This window comes from Silurus meridionalis, chromosome 23 (genome assembly GCF_014805685.1).
Source record: "Silurus meridionalis isolate SWU-2019-XX chromosome 23, ASM1480568v1, whole genome shotgun sequence".
Lineage (NCBI taxonomy): Eukaryota > Metazoa > Chordata > Actinopteri > Siluriformes > Siluridae > Silurus > Silurus meridionalis.
The window spans coordinates 10,335,667-10,347,064 of record NC_060906.1 but is presented as its reverse complement, the minus strand read 5'-3'; the positions used below and the strand labels follow the sequence as shown (position 1 = coordinate 10,347,064).

General features: G+C 40.5%; 1 protein-coding gene across 1 annotated transcript; it reads left to right on the top strand.

The window, feature by feature from the left end:
- The first annotated feature begins 5,062 nt into the window (after window positions 1–5,062).
- Window positions 5,063–11,067, top strand: myoc (myocilin). The gene is made up of 4 exons (XM_046835737.1): window positions 5,063–5,771; window positions 8,489–8,554; window positions 8,858–8,956; window positions 9,541–11,067. Exons 1-4 carry the CDS (start codon window positions 5,324–5,326, stop codon window positions 10,326–10,328), a joined length of 1,401 nt encoding a protein of 466 aa, XP_046691693.1. The 5' UTR covers window positions 5,063–5,323; the 3' UTR covers window positions 10,329–11,067.
- Window positions 11,068–11,398: the final 331 nt, after the last annotated feature.

Below are 11,398 nucleotides of genomic sequence, written 5' to 3'. Positions count from 1 at the left end.
TAAATACTACAGCAATATCCAGAGATGGACGAGACGGAACAGTGGTCAGTTTCTTTGTCACAGTTTCTTTATATCCCACACAAGTTTTCCATCTAATCTCTGCTTTTCTTGCGCATCAGAACCTGCCGAAAACCGTGAGCTACGAAGTCTAGGCCTGAGCTCCACTGCTGTGCTTCTGGTTTAAATCTTGTGCGAGTCTCCACACGTCTTTGCCAGTATGCACGCTTGGTTGAAAATTAGGCTTCTAGTGTTTTATGAGGATAAAGATTTACAGTACAGCATATTTCAACTGCAATAATTATTTCATATCTGACCACATGAAAAGGGAATAAAATCTAGTAATATTAGATGACCTATTTCCTTATTAATACATTATTAAAAATGTCAGACGTTTGGGGAAAACATTTCTTGGGGAAAACATTTCTTGGGCATCACTTTTTTTTTTTTTTGGTAAGAAAACGACATGGCAGAACTTTTTTCTTTTAGGTCATTATTTGGTGCACACCAGATTCTCAGGAAAACAAATCATGCAAATGGAATGTATTTATTTATTAGGTGGTCCTGGGCTTTTATTTCTTAAACTGTTTATTAAAGAAATTTGAATAATAAGGGTAAACAAGCCAAACTAATGGAAAGCTGCATTGGTTCTATGATAAAGTACTGATGCCTGATTTATTTATTCTTTGGGGAAAATGTATGTGAGGCTGAGATTCTAATATATGCTCATTTATATATTTAATGCTTGGTTAGCCATAGATTACTATGGATTTTAATTAACATGGATCCATTTTAACTAAAGGGTAAATGTTTCAAAAAATTAAAAAAAAAGGATTTAAAAGGATTTTAAAGGTTAAAGTAAAAAAGAAAAAGCACCTGGTTTATTTCATGTGAACTCACTTATATAAAGTTAATAAAAGAAATTATGAAACAAGGAAACAGTACTGGAAAATCATAGAAAAAACGATTATTTACTAAATAAACAACCCAGCGATGCAGTAATGGTGTGTAACTTCTACAAAATTCATCATGAAGAACATGCAGTTCATATTCCCAGACCTCACTGGATCAGTGATGTTGTGCTGTTTCTGGATCATTAGCCAACATGGACACGGCAACATCTATTGCACTCAGTAAATTTCCCTGACAGCATTGAGTCACACAACCTATAAAGCCTCTTTGTTTCTGGGCAGTTACGCAAGTCCGAGTTTTGCTTCTTATTGCTCTCTAAGCGTGTGTGTGTGTGTGTGTGTGTGTGTGTGTGTGTGTGTGTGTGTGCTAAACTCTTCCAAAGCAGGTTGTGAACTCTGGACAAGAAAAAAAAACAACCCAAAGGAAAGTTGTGGATAGAAGCTGGAGTTACGGTCTGTTTTGAGGTTTGTAATTTCTGGTCATAATAAAAGAGAAACACGTGACCCTCTGACAGAGAAGAGTTCAGGTCAGAGTTATTACACATCAATGTTACTCAACATCCCACAAGTTAACAAAAGACTTTTGTATCTTAGGTTATTTAGCTGTTAGAAAATGTTTACTTACACACCCACACACACATCCTGTTATCTCTGAAAGAACTCCAATTGTAAATTCTGGGAAAGGGTTTCTATTCACCTGCTTCATGTGTCAATGACAATATATATATATGTATTATATACTTATATATAACATATATACACACACAAACACACACACATCGATCAGTCATGGTATTAAAACCGCAGACGGGACGTGAATAACGTTGATAATCTCAGTGGCATCTGTAAAGGTGTGAAATCTATTAGGATGCAAAAGTAAACATCCTTCACTCAAGTAGAAGTACAGATACTCGTTTTAAAAGACTCTGGTAAAAGCTACTGTACTGACTACACTTTTACACTCAAGTTAAAGTAAAGAAGTTTGGGCTCTGACATTTACTTAAGTAAAAAGTAGCCATTACTACTAACTGTTTTAGTGTCACACTGGTATTTGAACCTCACATAATATTATACAAAAGAGTTAAAAAATGTTAGCTAATAAATGTATTCAGGCTGAACATCCACTTTATAGAACACAAGCAGAGCAAAGATGATGATGATCAACTCCTTACTTGTAGTCTTGCTGATTGTTAGCTTCGTAAACTAGCCTACATCTGTGGTGTGTAAGAGCCAGGAAATACACCAGTGGAAGATAAAAGCCACGCAATGACAAGAAACAGGTTGATGGACTCAAAAACTGCAATGAGAAGAAAATTGTGTGAAGTAAAGTACTGATACATCAAAATATCAAAGTAACAAAGTATTAGTACTTCATTACTTCCCACCTCTGGCAGCAAGTAAACAAGTTCTTGAAGCAGAAAAAATGGGCGACTGAATGGACCTGAACGACTCGGACAAGAGCCACGTTGTTAAGGCTAGATGACTGGGTCAGAGCGTCTATACAACAACAGGTCCTGTGAAATTTCCCCCGCTACGCCGTGGTCCAATAACATAGAAGAGCTACTCTTGCACAAAGGTGTCAGAAGACAGATCGCATCAGAGCTCACTGAGTATGGAGGTGCTGTGTAACTGCAGGCCGCTGACTTCTGTTTACCAATGAAAGCACCTACAATGGGCATCAAAGTAGACCATGAAGTAATGGAAAAGGTGCCTGGTCTGATGAATCCTGTTCTCTTTTATCCAGGTGTGTGTGTGGGCATTGCTTTCCTTTGGAACATATGGCACCGGGATGCAATGTGGGAAGAGAGCAAGCTGGAGGAAGCTGGCAAATATAATTTGATGCCATAAACACATTGTGTGAACTGAGAACAGTTTAGGTATAAGAGATGGTATCAACACTCCAACAGATGGCAACACAAGGCTGGACACAGAGTCACAGGAAGCGCCGACCTTCATAAGTCACCTCGTAAGACCTTACTTAAGAGTCCGGTTTTGGATGTGGCATATTGTGGCATATAAAGGGCATTTACAACAGTACATAAACTAATTATGTTTTATAATTGTGGAGACAAAGACTGCATAAGTCTCCAAACCACCGGTAAAGAGGAAGAAGTTCTGGGCGAGTGGAATCGAAAGTGAAGAGTCAATTAAAAAATATATATTTTTAATTGTATTGCTGAATTGTGTACCAATTTTCCTGTAGTTCAAAACACAACGCCTCATTACGCAGCACTCGTGAACTTCATAAACCAGAAATGTATTTATTTAATTTATAGAAGTGTGTTTCAAATAAATAGAAAGACTTGAGTCAGTGACTGTAAAGGGTTTGCAAACAGATACATAACTGTGTTTGGTTGCCTTGGGAGGTGGTAGCTTAGTGGTTAAGGCATTAGACTGCCAAATCCCAGCCACACCAAGCTGACACTCCTGGGCCCCTGAGCAAGGCCCTTAACCCCATACGCTTCTCAGTTGTATGAATGAGATAAATGTAAGTAGCTTTAGATAAGGGGGAAACCCCCAAATGCCTGAGGTAGAACCCTTGAAGTTTAACAGGGAAAGTAGTACCCTTTTTATGTACGTTAAAGCCATTAGTAGACAATTAGTCATCCAAGGTAGACATTTATAAATGTTCTTAAATTGAAACTGATATAAGAAAACATTCCCATTGTTCCATTTCTAATCAAATGAAAATGATTTATTGGACTATTTGCCCAATTATACACTCTAATTGTGTATATGAATACCTGGTTTGGTGAAAGCTAAAGTGCAAGAACTTGACTGTCCTGCACAGACCCCTGGCCTCAACCCCACTGAACACCTTTAACACGAACTGGAACACTGACCTGACTAAACCTCAAACCTTCTCATTAATATCACTACCTGGTCACAAATCTCTACAGCCAAATATCTCCACAATGTATCCTTCAGAGAAGAGTGGAGGGTATTGTAACCACAAAGATGGACTAAATCTAGATGAGATTTGGTCAACAAGCATACATGGGTGGGATGGTCAAGTGTTGATAGTATTCTGTCACTCATACAGTTACACTTATCAATTCAATAAGTCTTGAGATATGCAGCTAGTTTGGGGTATATCGAAGTCTAAATCTGAGTGGTAGTAATCTAAGGAATTCAAGTAGAATTATAAATCTAAGCAGAGGTAAGGTTATTAGTGAGGTGGCAGGTGTCAAGGGCCAATTGTGTTTGATTTGTTTAGAGGGAGCTCATAATCAGCCTAAAAAAAAGACTAAAATACTTAAGATTCGCATTTTCTAGAAAACACAAATTTACAGCGACTTGCTAAAATAAATTACTAATTGCAGATGGTGACTAATGAGCAAACGTTTTTTTGCCCAAACTTTATGATTGTAGCACATTTTGCCCATAGTTTTTTCAGGTTAATGAAAGGGGTAACCCTCTCTAACCCCCCACCTTCTTCTAACAGCAGGTTTAAAATGACCTGCTGTAAGTTCCCCTTAATGGTGGAGCATCAGCAGCAAGATGATAGGGCCACAAAAACCACACAGTACCAGAATTAGAAAATAGTCCACACACACACACACACACACACACACACTTCCACTGACTTGCACTAAACCACTTACACAGACACTGTAAACCATGTTCAAGTTTGATATAATACTTTCTAAATCGGCCAACAATACCACATGAGCAACCATTAGTCTTTTACAAGGTTCATATTGTCTCCTTTATCACCTGCTCTTGAAGCGTGGTGTTTCAGCACAATGACAACACACACCTGGCTCATATAATATTGTATAATAATACTGAAGTGCTCCAAACCATTGTAACAGATGTTAGATTAAGGGCTCAACTCTTTGGCAGGCGAGAACCGGGCGAAGTGAAATCACTTCATGTTTATACATGTGGACAGAGAAATCGATTTGTCCTCGTTTACATCCTCACCTATTAGCACAGGACCAAACGAAACCACCTGCAGAACAACTTTAAAAAAAATCCATCGTAATAAAAGCACAATAAACACATACACACATTTAAAACAGTCCCTGACAAGAAAAGGGAAAAAAAGTAATGAACAAAAAATCCCTCCCTCATCTGTTCCCTCCTACATCCCCACCTTCTTCACCCCCTCTTTTAGATTGTATAAATAACCCCTGCTGGGGTCCCCAGCCTCAGAGAAATTGCCTCCTGAGCACAGAACCAGGAACAAACCAAACTAAAACAATCTAATAAATTTTCCGATACTAGATTTAGAAAACTGAGGAAAACCACAGGAGCAGGAGAGAACACGAGGTTTAAGACTAAGAAGTCACTGGCAACAATTCAGTCATTTATTCTGCCTGAACGAGAGCTACTCTACAAGTGGTGTAGAAATAGAGATCAGAGGAGCATCCAGGCATAAACAAATCAAAGAAGAAGCAAAGCCATTCACAATGCAGTTCCTGATGATCATGTGGATCTCCAGCCTTCTCCTAGGCACTCAGGCTCAAAACACTGCCAGCTTCTCGAGAGGGAACGACCGCAACAGGCGCTGCCAGTACACCTTCACGGTGGACAGCCCTACAGAGTCCAGCTGCCCCGCCACTGCATCCAGTGCTGAGATAGAATCCCTGAAGTCTCGTCTGGGGCTGGTCGAGGCACTGATAACCCGCCTAACTGGAGGCGAAACATCAGTTACTGGAGCTCAGAGTGAACTTCGGACAGCCTACAGCCAGGTAACAGGAGAGAGGGACAGGTTGAAGCAGGAGAAAGCCAGGCTGGCTCAGCAGGTAGAGCAGCTCCAGCAGACAGTGGAGGAACTCAGGCGTGAGGCAGAGAGGCTGAGGAGCAGACCATGTCCACAGCAGCCACTCTATGATAGCAGTCACCAAGCAGGAACAGGTAAGCCCACTTCTCTAACTCTGGATTATTTGCCTTTAAATTGCTGATTTGTAAAGATGCTGGGCCTGAAGATTCATGTGGAGATTTTAGTCCAAAAAAGGCAGAATTAATACATCTTAAATTTTTGTTGTGATTGATGATTGGGAAGTGATTCCATGGTCTAAGCGAGAGATCGTTGACTGCAGACCTTCATTCCTGCTACATAGAATGCATATTTAATAAAGATAAACTGATTAAACAAGTGAAAATCGGGTGTAGATATGATCCAAGATGAGCCAAGTCTGGGTTGCCAAGTGTTAATCCAGAAATCAGGTGCACCAGTAATATCAGTGAAGGGAAAAAAGCACACAACTGTCAGTACAGCAAGTAGATTCTGTAAGTTATATGACTGTGCTGGTAACAATGAGTCATGTGCCCTTTAGATCATCATACCTGACTGGTAGAATTAGTCACACACTGAGGTGGGTCCAGTGGAAAAGCAGGTGTCCCTCTTAAAATCAGCAGGGAGCAGTAGAAATGGAATGAGTTCACGTGGAGGAAATTGCGTCCTTGAACTCAATAACAGTTTGTCATAGTTTATATAAAAGAAACAGAGAAAGCAGTGCGTACATATTTTTTTTTTTATATGCTAGCCCCTGACTTAAAAAAGGGGCATATTTGAGTGATACGAAATTTGGTTATTTGGGATTTTAGAACATGACATGAAGAGTGCTTCTCTTGATCTGGCCTTGATATGTTACCAAGCTGAAACAAATAAGCAAACTACCCACTGGACTTAATACTTTACATGATCACATAAGAAAGTACAGATGTTTCCACCTCCTCCTTTTTTCTATTTCTTTCTTGTGCTCATCTTGTCTATCTTCAACATCTGTTCTACTCCTCATGTTGACACCTATACACTGGGTGCTGAGGCCTGCCAAGCCTGGTGCCAGAAAGAAGAAAAATGCAAATGCTTAAAACAGAGGGAAAAGAGGTGCAATGAACTGTGGTGACACTCATTTGTAAGAGGCCAAAGGACCCCCGTCAGAGCCCTCTTGGAAGAAGAAGAAAAAGGACAGACACACACACACACCTTTACATTTTCCATGCACTAATGTAAGATGTTATACATTGTGCAAAAACAGTTTGGTCAAATATAAAAAAAAAAAATTAACATCAGATTAAACATCTACAGCAATATTTCTTTTGGTTACATTTATTTTTGGAGGGAAAATGAGTACATCAGGAATTCTAGCCAGCCATCAAAATAAAGGACAAAATGAAAAACGATAGAAAAAGAATGCTAACTAGCACTGACAGAAAAATGCTGAAAATATGTCAAAAATGTAAGAACGCTTTAAACATTTGTCATCCTTGACCTTAGTCTATCGACTTTGATCTTTGGACCAAACACGTGGTCAAACAGAAGCCATCCATCACTATGGGGACAAGAAGCAAAAGAAGAAACACATGGTTGTTGATGAGGGAATGACTTCGATAAACCAGAACCTAAAAAAAACCCCAAAGGTTACAGCTTGAAAACTGGAGTTTAGAATCAATTATTAAACACTTCTACACGGGTCAAGCTGCTGGGAAGAGCTGCACGTCATCGCAGAAACAAAAACCTTCCTGTAGTGACTATTTCATGGGATAGTTGTAACTAAAACTATGTGAACTATGAGACCTAAATGAGATCGAACTTGGATATTGATATTCATCTAACAGACGCTGTATTGTATGAGTCAAAAATGACTGTTTTGCAAGGAACATCACATTTTACTGAATGGGTAAAGGATGGTCAAAGAACCATTGTCAGGTGCCTTCAGCCTTATTACACTTTAAATAAAAAGAAAAGGTACCAAGAATCCTGCAATATCTCGATCTCTGCTTGGGTTTGTGCAGAGTTAATGTTGTTATAGTAAAATAATATCCACCATCATCCACCAAATAAACAAAATTAATCAAGGTATGTTTGGGTAACATCATTTCAGCAGCAAAGACACACCATGGCAGCAGACCTGAGCAGAAAAACTTTCACGTGTAAGCAATTATGTTCAGTTAAAAATCACTCGGAGCTCCACTGGCTTCCAAACGTTTTTCATTGTGCTACTCAGATATCAATCAAGCAACACATGGTGAAGGCAGACAAACAGAAATCAGGAACACCATGTACCTTTGGGCCTAGGCCTGCTATTGTTTGCTAATTGTTTTTGGTTAAAGCTAAAATTCACACACATTTTCAACTAAATCTAAAGTTAGCTTGCTAAGATATTGATTTGTAAAACCTACTCCATTAATCATCAGCACCTCTTCCTTATCAGCCTTCAGGGATTAAGAAGTGACCGTAATTGAATGCTTGTAAACACATTGCTGCTTGATGTTGTAATCACGGCCGAGCCTGAAACGGTGTGCAAAGAGAGCAAGTAGGTTCCATAACAGCTGGTAATCCACTCAGCACTGTTTATTTCCCTCTGAAAGATTCCTGTCTGTCACTGAACTCCACCCAGCTCTCTTCGACACACTGCTCTAAAGCGAACAGAGGATCAGGTGTGTCCAGGATCAGAGATAGCCCCCCTCTGTGTCTGGTATTCAGAGGGCAGGTTTTTTGCCTTCCAGAACGTTCCAGTGATTTCAATTGCCTTGTTTGTTCTAAATACCAAGAATTGCTGTAAAGTCTTCTTTTTTCCCATCTGGAAAAGTAACTTTAATTTTTTTTTTTTTTTTTTTACCCATAGGCACATCCCAATCTCATTTGGTTTCCAGGCCAAGCAGACCACAAGGAGACCCGAGCAATCTGAGAGGTGAATTCAAACTCTTTACAAACACACCAACACTTACACATTCAAGCAAACATTATGCGCATGGAAAACGTTCGGTTGGAAAATTAAACAACGGGAGGTTTTGCAGACAAGAAATGGACCAAATTGGAAAATTTAAGATGGGAATATGAGCGCTAGAGACTAAAGTATATCGTATGGACCAAATCTCAGTTGGATAACTGATGTAACAGTGTGTGCACCTCCTGCCATTCAGTTTTACACACTAATCTGTTTTGCAATTTCTCCCTTATATTTCAATGGTTTTGCCTGTTTGTTCTCCTGTAGATCCCTCTTGGTCCTATAGTAGTCCAGCCTACCAGGAGTTGAAGGCTGATATAGCTGAATTTCCTGCCCCAAGACCAGAGGACCCTGAAGACAGTAAAGGTACACAGTCGCATTAACATACATGATACGATCCAAAACGTCGCCATAAATACATTACACATTAGTCTTGCTGTCTGTGCTGACAAGAACAAACAGCTATTTTTACTGTGGTACTTTGAGCCGCTTATAAATGGGCTTGCTGTATGTTTAGCAAGGGACTAAAAAGGAAAGGGTAAGTATACCCCTGATCACTTACACTTGCAAGAATTCTGGAATGATGTGGCATGCCTTCATTGCATTTAGTCACTTTAACAGACTTTAATGATAATCGTGTCCCAAATTTTTTGTGTGCAACTTTCATTTGCATTTACATTACTGCCATAATGGCATTTTGGCAGACCCCCCTCCAGAGTGACTTACAGTTATCTCGGTTATACAGTTGAGCAATTGAGAGCCCAATATAGGAGGGCCCAGCAGCGGGAGCTTGGCGATGTTGGGATGTAACCCCATGACCTTCCGATCAGAAGTCTAACCTCTTATCCACTGAGCTACCACTTTTTTTTTCAGCCTCCATGATGCAACATTGGACAACTGTCTAAATTTCTCATTTGATCCCTTTTTTTGTAATCCCTCTGATTTTGTAGGCTGTGGTGAGCTGGTGTGGGTGGGAGAGCCCGTGAGCCACCGTAAGGCAGACAGCATCGCTGGTAGGTATGGCGTGTGGATGCAGGATGCAGAAGCAGCGGGTCCTTACGGCTCCAATATGTTGTGGCGAATCGACTCAGTCGGCACAGAGGTGCGCCAGCTCTATGGCTACGAGGACATGGATCAGCTTTCACGTGGCTTTCCGGCAAAAGTGCTGCTCTTGCCTGAGGCGGTGGAAAGCACGGGGGCGGCCATGTACCGCGGGTCACTCTACTACCAGCGACGCCGCAGCCGTACGCTCATTCGCTTTGAGCTAGGATCGGAGAGTGTTGCGGCCCGCAGGGAACTCCCGCATGCCGGCTTCCACGGTCAGTATCCGTACTCATGGGGTGGCTACACGGACATCGACTTCGCTGTGGACGAGAGCGGCTTATGGGTCATCTACAGCACCAACAAGGCTAAAGGCGCCATAGTGATCTCCCAGCTGGATCCTCACACCCTGGAGGTGAAGAAGAGTTGGGAGACCAACATTCGCAAATCAACGGTGGCCAACGCCTTCATGATCTGCGGCAGGCTGTACACAGTGGCCAGCTATGCCTCGCCCAACACCACAGTCAACTACAGCTTCGACACGGCAACTAGCCAAAGCAAGGCCGTCGCAATCCCTTTCCAAAACCGGTACCGTTACAACAGCATGATCGACTACACCCCATCCCAGAGGAAACTCTTCGCCTGGGATAACTACTATATGGTGTCTTATGACATCCGGCTGGGAAAGCAACAGTGAAGGGGGTTTGGGTCTTAGGTTAGATATAGTAGTGTTAAAGAGGGAAGCAGAGTGGAGACTGCAAACAATATGGTTACGCTGGCTTTGCGACTTATCACATACTTACAGTTTGAAATGATCACAGATGTAAGCACATCAGCAAACGTTTCATAAATCTGTACTCCAGCTGAGACCTCAGGCACATATCAGGCCTTTACCAATACTATCAGGATCACAGATAATTATGCAGCCTAGTGGGAAAACACACCAACAGAAACACAGGCAGCCAGTCACCCGAAACGTGTTAAACGTGCTAAACCCGACGTGTTACAGTCATTACATGCATTTTTAGAAGAATATTCCATGACTAAGAAATTATTTACTTTTTTGTATAAAAAAAAAAAAAAGTCTAACTACCAAACCGTCTTGTTTGATAAAGTCTTGTGGCACGGCCCACTTTGTGTTAATAGAGAAATTATTTTTCTACGTTTTGTAAGTGACGTTTGTTTGTTTGTTCGTATGTATACAGCACTAAAGGAAGTTTTAAAAGAGATCCAACACATGCCAAAGTTACTGCTTGTACATAAAACTACACAACACTGTCCTACAGAAAATACATAACTCCCTCGGTCTCGCTTTAGCTAGTCAGAATCAGTACGTTTTAATCACCCAGTACAGCATGGTAACGATTTTATAGCTATTCCTGAAATTAACTTATGTACAAACTCAATGTTTGAATAAAAGGTTATTCTATAATGAATATGGCTCATTTTCTATTTAAGTCTTCATTAAACACTACACCAGGGGTCCCCAAGCTACAGCCCCCACATTTGGAGCAGAACACAATAACAACATTATTTTGAAATGTTTATTTTTTAAATGTTTTACTATTAATTGAAGTTGAACCAATAGCAAAAATCCATACCAATAGTTTTTCCGGCTTTCAGTTTTCCGTCATTACAAGAGCGGCCTCTAGTGACGAATCACTAATGCCACGTGTTTACACGCAAGACTGTGCTGTATTATTTATATGATTAGATGTATTTAATTACATTTTCCTTTAGCATTTTTTAGTACTTAATTGTAATTCA